The sequence below is a fragment of the Tachypleus tridentatus genome, chromosome 9, assembly GCF_004210375.1.
Source record: "Tachypleus tridentatus isolate NWPU-2018 chromosome 9, ASM421037v1, whole genome shotgun sequence".
NCBI classification, from domain to species: Eukaryota; Metazoa; Arthropoda; class Merostomata; order Xiphosura; family Limulidae; genus Tachypleus; species Tachypleus tridentatus.
The window spans coordinates 98405946-98427501 of record NC_134833.1 but is presented as its reverse complement, the minus strand read 5'-3'; the positions used below and the strand labels follow the sequence as shown (position 1 = coordinate 98427501).

Here is a 21556-nt window from a genome sequence, read left to right as displayed (position 1 = left end):
GAAAAAAATAGATTCACAAGATTCTTCAAGGACTTTTGAAAAGTGAATAAAATCATAAATAAAGATGCTTATCCGCTACCAAGGACTGGCTTTATGTTTTTAGATTTATTTCAATCTAAATAGTTTTCACAATGGGTTCTAGATGGAAAGAAGGCAATCTTTAATGTAGGAAATGGATTGTGTCAATTTATTGTGTTATCCTACGTATTATATAATTCATCTGTTTCAAATATATTATATACTTGAAATATTTTGTAACAACATTTTAGCATTTATATTTCTAGCAAATATTCTACGTACGTGAAACATCCAGTGTCATTGAAACTGATATTCCGTGTTAAAGCACAATCTCTATTTTTCATATGTATATGTATTTTTGTTTAGCTATCAAATTATATTCAACTTTTGATTTAAATACTCCTTTTATAATCTTAGTAGTTGATTTATTTTAAAATTAACCTTCTGCCTCTACCCCACATGTTACATTCCTATCCATGTCAGGGTTGTGCCTATCCCCAAGCAGGTGTAAAGTTACGACCCCTTTTTGACTTGAATGACGTTTACCTCTACTTGGTGCATTAATCATAAAATCTGAGGCAACAATTATGCCATCGTAAGTTGGACGTTGAAGTTACGCCTGCTAGATGCATTCTTCTCTCTGTTATATATACATATATATTAGGTTGTTTAGAAATAAATGTCGTTTTTGATCTGTGAAGCTTAGAAACGTATAAACCAATGCTGTAAAACATGCTTTAATCAAAGTGAACACTATTTGCTTCAACCCATTTTTTGCCAACGTGTAACGATGTTGTTTATGCTTCTGCTGTAAAAATCAGAGTTCCTATGATCAATGAATTCCCTGAAAGCTTTTTATACAGCTGCCTGATTTTGGTAGCGTTTATTGTTCAAAAAGTTGTCAAAGTGCTTGAAAAAAAATAAAATTCTGTAAGGGAAATGTCTTAGGAATGAGGTGGACAAGGCAGAACATCGATTCCTAATTCGTTCAAGTTTTGGAGCGTCATCCTTGAAAGGTATCATAACGCCGATTTTGTTGATCTTCAGTCAGCTCATGCGGAACCCACTTATTCAACATTTTAATCTTTCCAATCGCATTTAGGTGGCTGGTAAGACTTGATTTACTTGTGCCTAGCTTTTCTTCAAGCTCACGTACTGTTGTGCGAGGGTTTGTCTCAACTGTTTCCTAAATGTGTTTTCATCTAAGAATGGCTTCCTTCCACGACTTTCGCGGCCTTCAAGACTTTCATGTCCATGTCAAAACCTTCCAACGCTGAACTGATTGATGTTCCATGTAGTTTCGGTAGCTATTTGTCCAAGTTTGAAGTCGTAGAGGAAAATCAGACGAAAGTTCTTCTTGTCCATGCTACCTTGGGGGTTGAAAAATTTAGTCTGAGTACAGTTGAAACAGCAAACAATTAAGACATCTTGTAAGCGACAAACGTTGGATTAAACCAACCAACTAACCAACAATAAGTTACTCATTATTTAGCTTCTAAATGCCATCGTGAGAATTCCGACATTTATTTCCGGACAACCTAATACGTATATATATATTTCTACACACACATATGTAAATATATTGTTACGTATTATAATTTATCTCGGACTAGTCTCCAATTTATGCTGTTACGTAGGTTACATATAATGATTTCAAATAGCCAACAATTATAACTTTAAGTTAAAAGTTAATTAAATGTTAATATGTATCAAATTTATGATATTTGGTAACAAGATTAATACACAAAAGTTTCTATATAATACGAATTTATTTTAATTTTCAAATAACAATACAGTTTATAATAACAGTCAATACAAATAGTTATTATAAATAAAGATTTATATGCAAGAGCTTTACAAACTTGCAAACTATTCTGAGTCTTCTATCTGATCCAGAACTAAATATTTTATCGACAGTCCAGGTTCACAACAAGCAAATTAATTCTATGTTTATATTGTTACACTTCGCTTAAGCTAACTATCTTGGCTGGCCTCACCCTGTTCATAAGCTGTTTTTTTTACCGTCGAAGTTATTTAATGTTTTCGTAGTAATACTAACGTCCTAAGTTAATTCATTGAAGTTGAACGGTTTGCAAAGTTCAAAATCTGTAGATATTCCCGATCAAACTTTCTAATTTTTACATTTAATAAGCACTATAATCAGTTACAGCTTCCGAGGCTTATAGTATACGAAATGCAGCTGACCAAATAATACTTTATTACTGTCTGTTGGTGCATCGGTTTATTTAGTTTAAGGCAAGTTTCTCGAATGTTCAACAATATTCGAAGAATCACTAGTTTTTCGCAAAATATATATTGTTAATTCGTACACTCGAAAATCTACAAATTTGGAGAATAGGCGGGAGTTGTGCAATATACGTCAGACAGTATACATCACCTGCATCAAACTAAAACAAACGCATACATAAAAATAAATACACAACAAGTCTATTACAATATACATAAGCATAATTCATGAGCAACAAGGAGGCCTATTGGTCCGCCCAGACAATCCCATCCACTAAATTATACTTTTAATATAAAATACTCAAAGCGTCTTTATTGTTCGAATATTTATCAATTCTTTCTTTAAACTCCAGTAAATTAACAGCATTTTCCACATCTGAAGGCAATCCATCCCAAAGGCTAGTCATCTTGTTAGAAAAAATAAAGATTTCTTAGCTGAAGATGATTTATACCCTGCCAATACTCAAATTTATGACACCTAATCCTGCCATTCTCACTATTAAGCACAAATTTAAAAAAACTGATGCGTCAGTACAATAAACGCTCTTTACAATCTTCAACAATACAATCAAATCCTCTCTATATCTTCAATTTTTCTGGAGAAAACAATTTCACAGATTTTAACTTTCATCATCACACATGCAATTTGCCCTATAGCATATAAAACAATTTTCTAAACATTTATTTCACTGTGTAGGATATTGTAGAGAATTATCCATCAAAGTAGTACAGTATTATCTTGTACGTTTATTTAAAACATTATTGTGGGAAACACTTATGTCTCATTCCTAAACGACAGTTCTCTGTGATGATTGCTCATAATGCCCTGTTTTATAAAAACATTGTTTGTTAAACGTTTTAAATAACTTGCTCATTAGATTTTCAATTAATAATATACCTATAAGGATAAATTTATGTTGGGATCTGGATGGATCCAAGGTGACTCACAACGTACACTTTCAGTTTTCTCTGAGTTGTATTTTGCAGTAATGTGGTAATATCTTGATATACTGGTGGACAATGACTTGAAAATAGGAGTACATTAAAAAATCAGCATTTTTTGATACATTGTTTATATAAAAATGGTTTAATGTTTTATACTACTTATTTGTATACTGAGGAATAGTGTATTTTTGCAAGTTCTTATTTTTTTCAGTATATTTCCTCCAGAAAACATATTTATATGTTATTCACATTGCATGCTAACTCTAATAAAAGTTGTAATGTAACTGTTTTTTGGAATTTCAATCTAGCGCTGACTGTGATGATATTTTTGTGCTGGGGTACGGTTGGACCACAGATGTTTTAAAATGCAACTTTCCAAATGTGTGCTGATGAGGGTTAACCTACGATTGTATGACAGTTCTTACATCCCAGATATTACCATTGTATTTGTTTGTTTCTTTTTTTAATTTCGCGCAAAGCTACACGAGGGCTATCTGCGCTGACCATCTTTAATTTAGCAGTGTAAGACTAGAGGGAAAGCAACTAGTCATGTTATGTATGTGACATTATTAGCCAATCAGCACTTAGTATTTTGTATGTGCGAGGCTATTCTAAATAAAGTACAGGAAGCTGCGGCACGTCTGAGTTTTGTTGTTACTCGATAACTAGTGTTTTATGAGAACCCAAAGACATAACATGGTTGTCAGAAGTGGAAGTTTTATTTAAATTGTGCCTTAGAAGCGACACACAGTTAAGATAAATACAAACTTTACGTTCACAAACTGTAAATTGACATAATCGTACGAGATACGATTCTCGCGGAAACACACGTGTTCTACCCAGAAAAATGGCGGAGGCAAGTTTCAAGCCACCTGTTTTTAATGACAAGACGAATGCTAGTGCGGCATGGAAGAATCTCAAACAAGATTTGCAGATTTTCTTCATGACATCAGGGTTATCAGAGGCAACAGAAGAACGTAAAGTGTCTATATTGTTGTACACACTCGGGTCGAAATACACGACAGTTTTCGACAATTTTGGACTGACAGAAGCTCAACAGAAGAACTATAAACATGTAATCAAAGAATTCGACAACTATTTTCAGCCAACCAAGGTAACAAAGTTGTACATGAAAAAGTTTGAGGACCGAAAGCAGCAACCAGGTGAGACTGTGTCCCAGTATATCAGTGCACTTAGAGAGATAGCACAGAACTGTGAGTATGGTGATACTCTCGAACAACAGTTGTGTAAACAAATCAGCGTAGGCGTCAGTGATCGAGCATTAAGAGATAGACTGTGGTCAGAGGATCTGACACTGAAACAGATTACAGAGAAATGTCATCACCATGAACAGAAACTAGAATCACTGAAGGAAATCGAAGGATCTACAAGTACCGTAACAGATGTAAACTATTTACGTCGAGGTCGAGGTCAAAGCAGAGGTCGTAGTCGCCACAGAAGTCAAGGTTCCAGAAACCAGCAAAGACGAGGCACACAGGTCTACAGAGGAGCCACGACACGGAGACCGCGACAGAGGAACTGTACTCGGTGTGGAAAACTACCACATCACAGTCAACAAAGATGCCCAGCATTAGAGAAAACTTGTAATTATTGTAAATTAAGAGGTCACTTTGCTGTCATTTGTAGAAATAAGAATAGAAATGCACAACAAAAAGAACCAATGATCAGCACACCTACACCAACGTTGCCATGGTAATATGTTTCAACAGACTTATTTGAAAACCAAGGAACACATTATCTAGTAGTAGTTGATCATTACAGTGGATATTTGGAGATCAATGAATATGAAAAAGAGATCACATCCGAACAAACAGTTCAGAAGTTGAAGAAACTTTTCGCTACGCATGGCATACCTCAGATTGTGTATTCGGACAATGGTCCACAGTATGATGTTAAAGAGTTTAAAGATTTCAGTCAGATCTGGGGATTTAAACACCAAACATTCAGCGCCCGATATCCACAAGCAAATGGACTGGCGGAACGCGCAGTTCAGACAGCGAAAAGACTTGTTATAAAATCTCTGAAAGAAAAATCAGACCTGCATTTAGTATTGTTAGTCTACCGAAATACACCAAAAGATGCAAAAATTGGGTCACCAGTGCAAAGGTGCATGAGTCGTAGAACCAGAACGAGGTTACCGACAAATGAGAAGTTGCTTATTCCACAAGTGATAAACAGTGATAAAGTGACGTCAGAAATCGACATTCAGAAACAGAAAAGTAAATCAAGATATGATCAGAATTCAAAACCACTGCCACCACTGGATCTTGAAAAATGTGTAAGATACAGACATGAAAACAAGTGGATGCCAGCTCAGTTATTAGGGCAAGCTGAGAAACCCCGAAGATACATATTACAAACACCAGCAGGCAGGATGATTTGTAGAAATCGTAGACATTTATTGCAAACAAATGAAGATGATGTCTATCACAGTGCTCGACAGAGATATTTTAAAAGAAAATCACAAGATGATTTGATTGCAGAAGAGTCTGTCCCAGAAAATGTGCCAAATATCCCTAAAACACCCCCAAGACAAAATATGTTTCAATCATGGTCACCCAGAGCTAGCCATATATGTGAATCTCCACAATTGAAACAAAGTATTACACATGCTAAAAATAAAAATCAAATGCAAAATATTGCTCCTGCTCAAAAGAGTGAAATTGTAACAAGAACAGGTAGAATTTCTAAAGCTCCTACAAAACTAAGAGATTTTGTTATGTGAATTGTTAAAATGAGCAAGAATTTTACAAGAAAAATGTAATACTTAATGATTGAGAATAAGAGTTGTAAAAGAAAGAATACTTTTGTATTTGTAAGAGTTAAAATACTTTTGTATTTGTGTAGTAATTTGGTAGATTTTTTTTTACTTCATTTTATATATTATTATGTTGTTATATCTGATTGATATAATGTGTTATGTAGTTAGTAAAAAAAAAAAAGGCCCAGTTTTTAATGTTAAAGAAAAATTTAATTTTCTGTGTATTTACAATTATCATATTAAAAGAAAAATACATTTATCATATTACCAAAATAGACATTAATAACAACATAGTTTATTATGTCTTTTGATGTTATAACTATAAGATATGTAAATCCAAATTTATGTAACAATAGTTAATTGTCTTAATTGTTAAAAAAAAAGATGTTATGTATGTGACATTATTAGCCAATCAGCACTTAGTATTTTGTATGTGCGAGGCTATTCTAAATAAAGTACAGGAAGCTGCGGCACGTCTGAGTTTTGTTGTTACTCGATAACAAGTGTTTTATGAGAACCCAAAGACATAACAGTCATCACCACACATGTCAACTCTTGGACTACTCTTTTACCAACGAATAGTGGGATTTACCTTCACATTATAACGCCCCCGTGGCTGAAAGGGCGAGCATGTTCGGTGTGACGGGGATTTGAACCCGCGACCCTTAGATTGCAAGTCGAGTGCCTTAACCATTTATCATTGTAATCCTTTACGGAACCCTTTCCGACATTTCCATGCCCTAACTTTCTGTCTCTATCTCCCACATTAATTTGCCTATGTCAGGTTGGTACCAACAATCAAACAGTCCTAAATTTACCAACCTCTTTACGACATAAATGAACACGACATGGCTGCTCTTTCGAAATAGGTCAGTAAATAGCATTGTGGGCACGTTGAAGTGGCGTCCGGAAATTCTTTTCGCCCTTGAGTTTCTGTAGTTGCAACATTTTTTTATCATTTTTGTATACTAGTTTTCTTTTAGATTTCTACCACTTCTAAAATTAATATGAACGCTTTAGTATAATAAAATAACAGGAACAAATGTAAATAATCATTGAAACATCATATCACCTTTATTATAATATAAAGTAACGTATTTGCTTTCATTTGTGGTTTTTATTACTAGAGGGCAGGACGATATTTCTAAAACGCAACTTCAAAGAGTGAAAGTTTACGATGAAACTTAAAAGTTTAAGTGAGGAAAGTCATTCTCCAATCTGCTCACAGCGGAACATCAAACTTTCCAGCTAAATGTGGTAATGTATTAGTTCGTAACAGTAAATTTATGTTATAGATATATATCGCTACCTATTCAATTAAATCGGTTTAAAAATAGTGTTGCGTGTAAAATCTTGGATGAATGTTATTCTGCAAGATGTGAGGAAAAGATTTGGACATTTAAAAGTAATTGACGTCTAAATGAAAACTTCTCCAGCTTATTTTCTGCGACGTTTCGTATTCGAGCAAACGCCTTTAGTCAGGTGCTAAAGTAACGATAATGTTACAACTGAGTTACGCGAGAAATCTGAAAAAAAAATCACTTATACGTGACATTTTATCCTTTAGTATAATTTATTCAAATATTTTAACATTGTTAAGTACACTTTATAAATGTGAATATTACCTGTTCGACGTTAATAGTGAACTTTTGTGCAATTCATGCGTAGTAAATATTTCGTATGGTAACTGAACAATTACACACCTACAAAAATGAAGTAGGATTTTTATACACCTAATAATTTTAAAGGAGTGTTAAAACTATTAGGCTTCGCAATATACTTAAAACATATGTAACAGATATAATAAAAATTAAATTATTTCCTCTTTAATGACGTCATTTATAACCACATGAATGTGAAACCACCGTGTCCAATGAAAGCCGGTAGTTTTATATACTACACATAGTGAAGTAAATTGAACTAGTAATGTATTGCGCCAAGATATTTTAAGGTTCGTGATATGTTTATACTTGTATAGTGTTCTACACGAAACATGTATGTTGTAATTATTGTTTTATCTTGCAGTAAACAAGTGGTGTCTAAACTTCGTCATTTTTTTAGTTGTCTTGGTTTAATTTCGTATATGATTGGGAATGGAAGGAGCGAAGAAACGTTTTTAAGTCAATATGTTATTCAAAATTTCGAATTAGGTTTGCGAGAATTTTCTTACAACGTTATTGATTGCATTTAAGAAACCTTGAAATTTAGAAATAAGTGAACAGCAAAGTTGATATAATAGTAACAGTAAATTAGTATTTAGTTTAACATGGTGTGATTATCTGTTTTTTGTTTAGTTTTCTGTTGAACGCAAGCTAGTTTCATTTTCTATCAGTTAAAAAAAAGAAAATGAACTCTTCTGAAAGGAAAGTTACAAAGAGAACTACAAAAACTGAAGAAACACATCGGCAAAATAATGGATATTCTATGACTTTAAGAAGTTGTTGCCAGGATGGATGTTGTGCCGGATCAGTAACGGAATTTGGACGATTAGCCCTTACCAAGCAAGACTTGTAAGTTGTTAATACTTCTTTCTATTAGAATTAGATGTATCTCTTATCGTAGTCACTTACGAATTATATACACTGGTTTAGGATAATGAATAACTTTGATTATCATTTAAATGCCAGAAAAAATTAATGAAATTCAGATTTTTTAAAATACCCAACATTCATTTTGTATCATATCTTACCTTTTTTTTTTTTTTTCTGTCATACAATATTCAAGGTTGTCGCAGATGGAAATGAAAACCTCTCGTATACCGTGTAGTAAAGAAAATTTAAATAAATTCACCTTACCTTATGGTTGTTATATATACATCCACTGTAAAATGTACATCGTTTTATAATGTTTTATTCTCATTTAGCTAGGTGGAAAAAAGGTTTGTTAAACAAGGTAGAAATAAAGCCAAATTGTATTGATATTTACAACTTGAAATAGTGTATGATTATAACTATTCACGGAAATAACGATAACGATGAAGCATGTTTAGTGACACTAACAGTAAGGTAGCGAAAATCTTGTATTTTAAGATTTTGTTCAGTAAATGAGTATTTGTTTATGGTAATTTCAGCTGTATCTGCATACTGGGTAAGTAGTTTGTGACGTTAGAGAATTTCGAATCTGTATATTAGTGGTTGTTGTTTCGTTAGTTTGTAAAAATGTTAACAAAATTATTTATTGATACTAATAGTAATATATCATACTGGATCTGCAGTAGAGTTCAGAAGATTGACCTTTGTACTTATACAAACTTAAAATTTAAATAAATAACTATTGTAGGTAAAAAGGACCATTAAAAACATTTTAAGTACAAAGTATGAAAATGGAAAACAAATGAACAAACTTAGGGTATTGGGAATCTTATAAAATCGTTTGAAATCAAATTTTCAAGTATTTTTTTATTTTGGTTTTCAAAGGAATGTAGTAGCGGTTTTAAAAACGCCACGTGTTGAACTTAGTTCAGTAACATTTTTTAGTGATATGAATTCTGTATTTAATACATGTACCATATTTTAAATTATGGTGAACTTGAAGTATTATCTGATTAATTAAGTATAATATCGACCTGGAAGTCGCCATTTACCGTACATGTTCATTCCCTAAACTTCAAATTTAATAGTTTATTGTATTACAAAATTAATTTATTTCGTATTTTAAAGATAAATATAGACTACCTTGATTTCTTATTTTTCCTTAGTATATTGTCAGTACTTGTTAAAGCTGAAGTACGTCTTTGTGACGTTCCTGCTTATTTAATGCCTGACATGCCAATCAATACTACACAAGTAACAATAACATAAAATATGCATTTAAGATATTAGCTTTAAGTACAGTTTAGTTCGTCGACTTTCAGTAAAAAAAGACTACGTCATGCCCATAGATTTAAATAGGATATGAAATACGCAAGTGACCGAAACTAAAACATTTAAAGCAAAATATTGTAGTCATGGGCTCCCACATAAATATTTTCGGGGTTGGGGACATTTATGTAGGAGGTCAGCTTTTACAGTGTAAGTCAACATATTAAAAGAATGTGTTGTGTGCACTTAAATACAGACATAAATTTCTAGTTTGAATAAAAGTTACTAAAAATATTTAATTTAACTACGGTGTTAAGTTTACATCATAATACGTGCAATTTTTTTGTGAAATATAAGGGGAAATGCCCTTTCTTGCGAACTTCCATGATTGTAGTAACGTTGTTATATCTGGCGAATTCTTTTATATTAAATGGTGAAAATTAACCAATATGTAGTCCACATGACGAGAACAAATTACTTTATTTCCCGCTTTAACGTTTTTGCCAGCTTGAACACTTGAACAACGCAGTAACTTGTTGTAAGACAACGCCAAAAATGGCGTTCAATCCTGTATGACATTACTGCGACTAAGAAAAAAACCAGCTTACTCTATAACGTAACTCAATAAGCACGAGAACAAATGCAGATTCAAATACTTTACTAAAAACAGACATATTTCCTCTTTATTTTGAAAACAACTATTCTTACTATCTCTTCGATTCGTAATCTGAGAGTCGAGGGTTCGAATCCTCGTCGCACCAAACATGCTCGCCCTTTCAGTCGTAAGGGGGGGGTTATAATGTGACGGTCAATCCCACTATTCGTTGGTAAAAGAATAGCCCAAGAGTTGGCGGTGGGTGGTGATGACTAACTGCCTTCCCTTTGGTTTACACTGCTAAATTAGGGACGGCTAGCGCAGATATCCCTTGGGTAGCTTTGCGCGAAATTAAAAAACAAGCAAACCTACTTTAAACTTGATGCATGGCTGTTTTACAAATATTAACTTTTGGAATTGATAGTTAACAATATTAAGTTACGATATATAAGATGCTGTTTTATTTCTTTAATAGTGAAATATTTATTTTATCATTTTTATGCACTTATTTTTTAAAGCAAGTAATTATTTATATTTAGTACCGATATTCGTACTCAATATTGTGTAAAGTCAGGAAAAGGGTTGGTGTCTATATTGACGTAATATTACATTTCAACAAAACGGGCCGATATTGATCATTTAAACACAGTAGTGTGTCTGAACTAAAACGTTGAGTGTGATATGCTTCAGTTCAGTTTACCAAACCGTAGTTTGTAGGCTAGTTATGGTACTAGAAAAATCGAATGTAAAACAATCACTAAAATGTGCATCTAAAGGCAAAAAGCGTTTTAAAACATAACTTTACATCTCTCTATTTGTCAACTTTTGTAATTCAGATATCTGTATAAATATCCAACAAGGTAAAATTTATAATAAAGGTTTGCTGAGTTAGCTTTTGTAAACGTAAGGCAATGTAATTTGGATATGTATTCGTTTAATTAGTGCACATGCCAGCTGTACGTTTGGACGCGATTCTTATGTCAGGGTAAAAGGCACGGTTTGCGCGTGGGCGGAGTTGAGATCATCTCTAGGATTAACTTTACGCAATAATAAAACCTGAATTGTTGCGTAACTTAGTAACCCACACGTATTTCAAGCTTTCACTATGTAAATATACATGTATAGCCAACATTCGGCATTTAAAGCATGCATGTTGCGGGGCGTGTGCACAATCCAGAAGTAATAATTTTGTAGCAAGTGCTATTATTACATATATACGTATAATTCATGCTGACAAACAGTTACAGTGTAGTCTTGAGAAAACGTTAACATGTGTATCAAGATTAATATTTAGTACTCTGAACGTACTGTGCTCTGAAACGTGTATTGAAACTAATGGATGCAAGGAGGCGTACCTGAGGCATTTGGCACCCTCCTCATAAATAATTTTAAAATTAAAACAGAGAAAATGTTATATTTACGAGTAGATTTTCATACAGTACGGCACTGTCGTAAACAAATTGGAAGTAAGAAAAATACAGGACATTAAAAATTCAGTGAACAGGTAATACTGCATTTTATTTTATACAAAAACGTTTAGCCTATTCTTCAAAGGTAAATAGAAGAGGACTCACAGTCTCTGCTTTCGAGCCTTAATTTCTGCAAACTGATTAATGAACTCATCAAAATTCGCCTTCTTGCATGTTCATGTTCAATTGAAAGTAAAGCCAGATTTGTCAATCTTGTCTGACTCGTGGTCGAGCGAACAAATTTTATCAGTTTTGATTTGGAAACTTCTTTCACATGAAACAGTAGAGATGCAGAGAGTCAAAAGAAGTCTCAAACACAGTGACAAGCTTGGAAGAGATTCACAAAAATCTCCTTTTACAATAAACTCCAGAAACAGCAATGCTATCCAAATTTTTGCCTCTTCAACACTGATTTAGCAACTTCCAAACACTTCCGAAGTCGTTCAATTTCCACACTGATATCTTCTTCGAAAGTCTGAGTCAAATTCGGGAATACCCTTCTGGAGTTCTTCTTCTATTGCAACAACCAAAGTGTTTTTTTGTATAAATAACATCGAAGATTGATAGAATTTAATCCACTATCTTAGAACGAATCTCCAATGCTTGATGGAAGCGATCAAGACATTCAAACATGGCCTTTTTACTTCCTCTGGCAATGTGAGACCAGCATCCTTTGCCACCTTTCCTGGCATTCTTTTTCGGAATTTCACTTTTCTTTTCATAAAAATATCCATTTCCTCACGCTTTTAGTTGCATAATATAATAATTGGCCCTCTACACAATTTCGTTGCGCTGAGCTTCAAGAAACAGTTTTAGAGCTTGGAGCTATATAATGCACTTTTCAAGGCTGATTCCAACTGCTTGCAAATACTTTTGTGTGAGATTAATTTCTTCCAGGACTTCACACCAGGAAGAAAGGTAACGCAAAAACGAGAAATTACATGCAGCAGACAGCAAAATGTTAGCTGATCCTATTGTGTCCATATTTTCTTTGGGATCGCACAGTACTTCAATAGTTGAGGTCAGTTTTTACAAAATTTGCCTTCACTGGGTTCACAGCGTCATAATGAGCACTCCACCTTGTCTGAAAAAGTCTTTTGACTGTCATGTCTACATCTCCATCAGCAATTCCCATCGATGAGGTGAGACTGAAAAGAAGAAACACTCTCTCTTCAAGGTTCAAAAAAAGTCACAGATGAATAAATGCTTTTAAATGAGCGCACTCCACAAAGGTTCAGAGAATAATTTGAACAAGGCACAAACAAAGCCTTGCTATTAATCTCTTCAATATTTGACTGAACACTACCATGAATCCCAGCCATAGGTTCAGCGTTGTCATACCCTTGACCGTGGTACAGGTACGTTTCTAGTTCATCTCTCTTCGGATGTCTCAAGCTATCCTCTGTGAGCTAAGCAGCAGTCTTTCCGACAATAGCGAAGAATCCCAAGAATAATTTATTTACTTCAACTTTGTTACATTTAATATGGACGTATCTGATCAATGTGGAACATACTAGGAGTGTTGTAAGAAATCCCCTCGGTGTGGATTCCTGTACGTGGTGAGGGGACCTCCTAGGGAAGGTTCTGTTCTATCTGGTTACCTTCTCTGGGATCTAAACATCCACCCTCGTGTTTGACGTGCGTGGCGACCCGTGAAGGGGAGGAGAGGATCCTGGTGGTTGAGGGGTCCAACCCTAACACACCACTTTGGCCTCGAATTCCTGTAGACGGGCGAACTTTGGGTGGCCCCCCTTGGGTCAATCGGCTGGTCCACTTGGGCTAGAGTCAACCAAGTACCAGTGTTGGAAGTTCTCAACGGGTGTTGTGGACATTGTGCCTGATGCTGGTGTTTGGGTATAGTGATCACGAAACCCTGGCTCCTTTGCATGACTTTGTAGTGCGTCCCCTTGTAGGGCTCCATGGTGGGTGGGGTCAGTGGGTACCGAAATTTTTTTCTTTTTCCTATGGATCCTCCAAAAAATTTAAATAAAATTGTAAAAAACAGTCAATGAGTAAGCGACCACGTCTTGAATACTCAGAACAGCAATCTTCAACATCAGTAACACACGTACCACATTTTCTTATATTACATTCTCTTTCGGAAAAACCTTTAGGGCAAATGTCCCCCTTTTTTATTCAAAATGGACTAGAGGGACTTGCTGGCTCTCCAAAGTCAGTAAAGAAACTTTGATCTGGTGACATATTGGTTGAAACATCCACATCCCAACACATTGAACTCCTCTTGAATTCAAAGACAATTGGGGATATACCTATTGAGGTTACACCCCATGCTACCTTGAATTCTTCACGAGGAGTTATTGTTGAAAGGGATTTGAAGAACGTTCCCGAGTCAGAGATTCTCGCTGGTCTCTCCACTCAAGGAGTTTCTGCAGTGAGGCGCATCTCCACTCGCAAAGATGGAGTTACACTGCCAACAAATACCCTCGTTTTAACATTTACTTCACCACGTGCACCTGCCACCATCAAGACAGGTTATCTCATTTGCAGGGTTCGGCCATACATACCAAACCCTCTTCGATGTTTCCAATGTCAGAGATTCGGCCACTCAAAGACATCTTGTCGTGGTTCCCTGACATGTGCTCGTTGTGGAGGCAAGGACCACGATGCCTATGACTGTGACATGAACCCACATTGCGTAAACTGCAATGATTCTCACCCCTCTTACTTTCATTCTTGCCCAAAATGGTTGGAGGAAAAAGAGGTGCAGCGTTTGAAAACGACATATAACATTAGTTATCCTGAGGCTCGGAAATTGCTGTCCACAACTCCATCTCGGACATATGCTGCTGCACTTCATTCTAAAACTACAATGGGAGTGCAGACAGATCTCTCTGTGCCTCCAAGAGAATCGTTTTCAAAACAAATGAAAAGCCTTTTGACCTCCGTGGTTAAAAAGGTTGATGAATCGACTTCCACACCCATCTCTGTTCCTCCCATACCTTCCAACAAACCTCAAGATCCACGTCCTTCAGTTTCAAATACAGGCATTTCTTCTGATACATCTTTTTCTCCCACCACAAGAGACAAAACAATTATTCGTTTACGTCCTCAGTCACTGGATTCCCCTTCCAATAACAAAAAACCTGCCCACCCGACCCAGAGCAGGATTCATGGAGGTTGACAGACCTCCTCCGACTAAAGACAGTAAAGAAAAAAGACGTGGTCGTAAACCGAAGGGTTCTCCAGCCACTTCACCTACCCGTTCTTAAAAATGGCCACCTTGATACAATGGAACTGTCGAGGTTTACGTTCTAATCTGGATGATATCAAAACGCTGATTGCTTCCTACCATCCTGTTTGTCTTTCTTTACAAGAAACATTTCTCAAAACTGCTGATACTGTCTCCATTTGGCAGTTTTCTCTGTACAGAAATGACAGGTTGTGTGATGGTCGAGTACATGGAGGGGTGGCACTGTTGGTTGATCAACACGTGCCCACCCTGTCTTTGTCACTCAACACACCCTTGGAGGCTGTAGCCATCCGTGTTTCCTTGGGTCATACCATCACTGTTTGTTCTCTGTACCTATCCCCTGGAGAGACATATGATCAATCAGATCTTGATGCTCTCGTTGAACAGTTGCCATCTCCATTTCTAATCCTAGGGGATTTTAATGGACATCATCCCCTCTGGGGAAGTGCTATTATTGATGGGAGGGGCCGATCTGTAGAGCGGATGCTCTCTGATCACAATCTTTCTCTTTTCAATACTGGTTCTTCCACTTACTTTCATGCACCTAGTCAGTCCTTTATCGCTATTGATCTCTCAGTTTGCTTCCCTTCATTATTCTCCCATTTTTCATGGAGGGTTGACAGTAATCTACTAGGCAGTGATCATTTTCCGATCCTTTTGAGAGAGACTGGCCGTGGTCGATGCCACCCTACCCGCATGCCCCGGTGGAAGCTGGATCAGGCAGACTGGTCCACTTTCACTGCTCTCGCAGAACTTGATCCTGCCATCGTAAATCAGCCATCAATAGACGACTGTGTAGCAGCGGTAACTGACTGTATTACACATGCAGCTGCTCAGTGTATTCCTAAAACCTCGACACGTTTTCCACGATATCCTCGTCCGTGGTGGAATCCTGCTTGCCACTTAGCACGGAAGGCTCAAAAGCGGTCTTGGGATACTTTTCGTAGATATCCCACACTTTCAAACCGGGTTGCTTTCCAACGGGCCCGGGCACATGCTAGGTGGGTAAGACGTCAAAGCCAGAAGGAATCTTGGATTAAGTTCACAACCAGCATATCTTCTACCACCAGTTCCAAGGTCATATGGGACAGGATTCGAAAGGTTAATGGGCACTACAATTCTGTCCCCCTCTCGATCTTACTCTCTGATGGTCAGGAGGTGACTGATGTTCGGAACATCGCTAACACTCTAGGTGAAAGCTTTTGCCGGGTATCTAGCACTTCTGCTTGTTCCTCCACCTTCCTGGCCATCAAGACTCGGGCAGAGCGATCACCTCTTTCCTTTCGAACTGACTGTTTCTTTGACTATAATTGTCCCTTTACCCTGGTGGAACTAAAAAATGGCCCTTCATCGGTCTGCCAGTACGTCTGTTGGACCTGATGATATTCATTATGACATGCTGCACCATCTATCTCCTGCTTCTCTTGATGTCCTTTTGATTGTTTTCAACCGGATCTGGCAGGAGAATGTTTGTTTTTCCTGATGCCTGGCGCCAGGCTATTATTTTACCTTTCTCTAAGCCAGGGAAAGATTCCAAGATTTCTTCAAACTACCGTCCAATTGCTTTGACGAGCTGTCTCTGTAAGACATTAGAAAGGATGGTTAATGCTCGTCTTGTTTGGTTCCTTGAATCAAACAACCTCCTCTCGCCCACCCAGTGTGGGTTCGTTCGACAGCACTCCACCACAGACCACCTAATTCGTCTTGAAACATCTATCAGAGAAGCCTTTCTCAACTGCCAACATCTTGTATCAATATTCTTTGACATAGAGAAGGCTTACGACACAACATGGAGGTATGGCGTTTTGCGAGACCTCCATACATATGGGTTACGTGGCCATCTACCCATGTTTATTAAAAAAATTTTAATGGACATGAGATTCCAAGTTCGTGTGGGTTCGACACTTTCCCGTTCTTTTGTACAGGAACTTGGAGTCCCTCAAGGCTGTGTATTGAGTGTTACACTCTTCAGTATAAAGATAAATGCCATCAATGAACAACTCCCTCTCACTGTTGCGAATGGGCTGTATGTCGACGACTTTCTCATCTCATGTCAGTCGTCAAACATGAGATATATTGAGCGGCAACTACAAACCGCCCTCAATTGTGTACGGAAGTGGACTCTGGCGAACGGCTTTAATTTCTTTCTCTCCAAAACTGTATGCATGCACTTTTGCCGTCGACGGGGTATTCACCCTGATCGTGGACTTCATATCGGTGAGTTTTGCTGCCAGTGGTCCCGGAGACCAAGTTCTTGGGGCTTATCTATGATCGTAAACTGACCTTTATATCACACTTAAAGCAGCTTCGGGTCAAATACACAAGAGCACTGAACATCCTCCGTGTTCTCTCTTCTACCAGTTGGGGGGACAGATCGCTGTTCAATGTTAAAGGTATATCGTGCTCTTATTAGATCGAAACTCGATTATGGATCAATGGTCTATGGCTCTGCCAGACCCTCGGCCTTAAAGATGCTGGACCCCATTCATCACCAAGGACTTCGACTCTGCACTGGGGCTTTCCGTACATATCCAGTTCAAAGTATATACATTGAATCTCATGAACCTTCTCTACACCTTCGCCGTTTGCAACTATCTTTACAATATACTTCGAAACTTCATTCCTTACCAAAGCATCCCACCTGGAAATGTGTTTTCCTTCCTCGGTGGGCAGGACTTTTTCAGAACAGACGATCTGTCATTGCTCCGTTTGGCCTTCGCATCCGGGCGCAATTGGATGAATTGGGTCTGTTTTTGGATAACATTGCAGATTCCGCAGGTCGGCCCATCCCACCATGGCTTATTACAGCCCCCAAATGTGACCTTTCTTTCAGTCACCTAAAAAAGGCAGATACTCCAGATTGGAAGTACCGTCTTTTATTCAATGAATATCTTTCAAACAATCATTCAGTTCCCATTTATACAGATGGTTTCAAATCAGGTAATTCAGTGGGCTCTGCTATGATTTGCTATGGGTCAGTAGTTGCGCGCAGAATCCCTTCTACAGCATCTGTGTTCACTGCTGAACTGTATGCCATATCTCTTGCTCTGGATCATATTGCAGCTGAGCAGTACTCCAACTGCACTATTTATACTGATTCGCTTAGTTCTATACTTGCCTTGGAATCGCTACACGTTGGCTCACACCCTATTCTCGCCGACTGGCCCATTTCTCATTAACTGCTACTTCTCTCCAGTTTTTCTAGATACCAGGACATGTTGGTATTCGCGGGAACAAGCTTGCAGACACGGCAGCTAAATCTATCTACTCCGGCACTATCACCACTGTGCCTATCCCGTACATGGACTATGGTGTTGTCTTCAAGGCTCGGCTCCGTGCCAGCTGGCAGTCCACTTGGAGTGAGCAACGCGACAACAAACTTTTTCAAATCAAACCCAAAATTGGACTTTGGCCATCTAGTTTCCGTAAAGTTCGGAAGGAGGAAGTTGTTCTCACTAGGCTACGCATTGGTCACAGTTTTTTAACTCCTCATTTTCTTTTATCTGGAACTGATGCACCAATGTGTAGTTTGTGTAACACTCAAATCGCTATCAGCCACGTTTTACTTTCTTGCCATCGTTACGACTCTCAACGACGGCAATATTTTAAACATATTTTTTCCCAGGGTCAGTCTGTAACATTGAACAGAGTTATTGGTGATGATGATTCTGTCCACCTTGATGATGTTTTTAATTTTTTAATGGTCATTAATCTTTTTAATCTCATTTAAGTGTTGCATATTTATTCATTACACCTTTTTAATTGTGGTTCCTTTTTTACAGTTTTAATCTCTCTCATTCAATTTGACATTGGACAATGGCCAGAACATTAAATAACTCGACACCAGGACTGGAAAGGCCAACTTCAGGTGACTAACGCTACTGTTTGAACTATCCGTTTGAACTACTCGTTAGTCGTCCTGGCGAGTTGTTATTATACTTTTGATGCATATCATTTCACACTTTTACTACTTTACTTTTTTAGTACTGGCCATATTGACTCATAACCCGGAACCAGGACTGGAAAGACCAACTTCAGGTGACTGACGGTGGTTTTTATACTTACCTGTTAGTCTTCCTGGCGGGTTATGATCATTACCATTCTGCTACAGGTAGTCCTTTACAACTTTGTTGACTGGATGTCAACATTGGTTTTTACGCCATTTTCTGTTTTAATTGCTGTTTTGCTTTTATCTTCAATTACTTTTACAAATTTTACTCCATTTACTTGACTTTTATCTTTTTACTGGACATTTGGCTACTCATTATTACGATTTTGCGGAGTGTCTTTTAAAACTTCTATTATTTTACATTTTGATAATGGCTGCTATGACACATAACCCGGAACCAGGACTGGAAAGGCCAACTTCAGGTGATTGACGGTGGTTCTTGAACTTACCTGTTAGTCTTCCTGGCGGGTTATGATCATTACCTTTTTGCTAGAGTAAATACCTTACAACTTTTTATACTCTGCCTTCTATCTTAACATTGTAGACTAGGTGTCAACATTGGTTTTATACTTTTTTGTTTTACCTTCATTTCCATTTATGTCTATTACTACATTTATTTATTTTTTTTTGTTACATTTTTACCGAATGTCTGGCGCAGATAGCCTCGCTGCTTTGTGCCATAAAACACTAAATCAATCTGTAAGAAATAATACCAAAATCTTTGCTTTCTTGATATCAGCCTCTATTTCTCTTTGACGTAATTTCCCCAAAAGACAAATGAACTCATTCTCAATCTTTGGAGATAAATACAAACCCACTTCTCTCAGATCGAATAGAATACTTAATCCTTACAAAATATTCTTTCAAAACTGGATCATAATTTGACAGCATCTATACCAATTACATGATGTTTCCTTTGTTTGCTGATGATATGTCCTCTTTGTGACCACGAGAAGATTCTGATGAGCCAGGAGCAAGGTTACATCCAAAAGGTGATGTAAAATATCCCTCCATTTCTTTCTCTCCTTGTCCATTACTGCTTGATGAACCTAATCAGGTCTTTCACCCAATGACATATCTGGATGTTTCAGTTCCTTTGTCATCAAGAACAAACAGTCTGCTGCAAAAACAAAGCAAACTTTCTTTTGATGGAGAGTAAACAATCCGTGTTCTCAAAACTTTCTCGCCATTTGACAGAGCTTCTTGTATTTGCCCTTCAGCTTCACCAGACTGAATATCTTCATGAGCTATTATGATTTTGAAATACCTTTTTTTTTGGGGGTGGGGGGTTATGTGCAAACACGACTTCTAAAGAAGTAAACTATCAGCATTGCTCACAAATGACTAGACCACTGAAAAGATGAAAGTTAACAGCATATCTAGTAAATAAAGAAGTAAAAAGAATTGATTACAATAGAAAAGGTTCAAACAAGTAGTTCTCAAACTTTTACCAGATACCCATTGAGTTATCAGGTTTATAAACCCAGGCAAACAGAGACATCTAATAATCAGTGCCAGTACGTTAACACTAATTCAGTAAGTATGATATAATGCTAGCTATTATAATTTATAACATTTATTTATTAATCAGTAAGCATTAACATATTAATTATACAATAGTACTACACTGGATATTGTTAAATTGCTGAAACTAAGATGACCAAGCCAATAAGCCAATTAGTTCTCATTCAATATAGAATAGTAATGTAGTTGGTTTAAATCTGAAACTGTGTTTATTATATTAAGCATGTAAGCTTCAACACATCTTCATGCACTTGCATCATCACCATCTCTGTCTTAACATCACCATGTAGTTGTGTTTTAAAAAATCTTGCAGTCATGTCACCAACACCATCGTAAGATTACTACATAGTCGTCATAAAAAACCTCACTTAGTCATAGACATCTGTTGATCACCAGTAGTAACTTGGACCACCATTTATGAACACAAGTTTCTATAACATCACGACGATGCATTTATAAACACTTAAACATCACTGTGATACCACATTGTCAAACATTACTGGATACTGGTATAAGTACCATGATATTGTTATAGACACCAGCAATTTATTTTTTATCATAATAATTCAATGAAACGTACCTCATGTATGTGGAGCCACAGTGTCAAGTGAAGAAGACTTGGAATGTCAGTTGCAGCCAGCTGGCTATACTCAACAAACTGATGACTAAAATGTCAACAAACGTTCACCTTTCGACGTAATTTTTATCAAATATTTAATTTTTCATTTGTAAATTTTGTATTGTCAATAAAAATGTATTTTATAGTGGAAATTAACATGAAACTTGTATTAGTTTGAACATCTTAAATTTTATTTTTTTTTTGGCGAATTTTTCATTTGGTTTGAAAACTTGTATATGAACTCTTCTGCCAGTCACCCGGGGCGGACCGCTCACCTTAGTACGCCACTGTGGATGCATATAATTTTTCAAGCCTTTTCATCAGTTTGTTGTAGGCATCCTCATTGCTATATCCGTAACCTTTTGTTAACTGACTGTTTAACGTACCTTGACATTTA

The 21556-nt window shown here is 36.7% G+C and overlaps 3 protein-coding genes across 9 annotated transcripts in view; all 3 read left to right on the top strand.

The window, feature by feature from the left end:
- The first annotated feature begins 3851 nt into the window (after positions 1 to 3851).
- Positions 3852 to 4933, top strand: LOC143225841 (uncharacterized). The gene has a single exon (XM_076455957.1). The coding sequence runs from the start codon at positions 4058 to 4060 to the stop codon at positions 4925 to 4927; it is 870 nt and encodes a 289-aa protein (XP_076312072.1). The 5' UTR covers positions 3852 to 4057; the 3' UTR covers positions 4928 to 4933.
- Positions 4928 to 6518, top strand: LOC143225842 (uncharacterized; the record flags this gene model as incomplete). Its single annotated transcript, XM_076455958.1, has 1 exon — positions 4928 to 6518. A coding segment is annotated over one exon (1029 nt), but the record flags the coding sequence as incomplete, so codon positions are not given.
- A 597-nt stretch (positions 6519 to 7115) lies between these two features.
- LOC143225840 (uncharacterized) overlaps positions 7116 to 21556 on the top strand; it is a 100329-nt gene continuing 85888 nt past the window's right edge. For 6 of the 7 annotated variants that reach the window (XR_013014102.1, XR_013014103.1, XM_076455951.1 and 3 more), the window contains exons 1-2: positions 7116 to 7249; positions 8287 to 8502. Coding sequence is in view for 5 of the 7 variants with exons in the window: in XM_076455951.1 (XP_076312066.1) it covers positions 8339 to 8502 (164 nt within the window). In the remaining 2 variants the exon portion in view is untranslated. The remainder of the gene's footprint in view (positions 7250 to 8286; positions 8503 to 21556) is intronic. The other variant, XM_076455948.1, reaches the window with a different exon arrangement.

Coding starts and splice junctions, on each gene's coding strand:
- LOC143225841 (XM_076455957.1), top strand. CDS start 4,058: ATGGCGGAGGCAAGTTTCAAGCCACCTGTTTTTAATGACAAGACGAAT.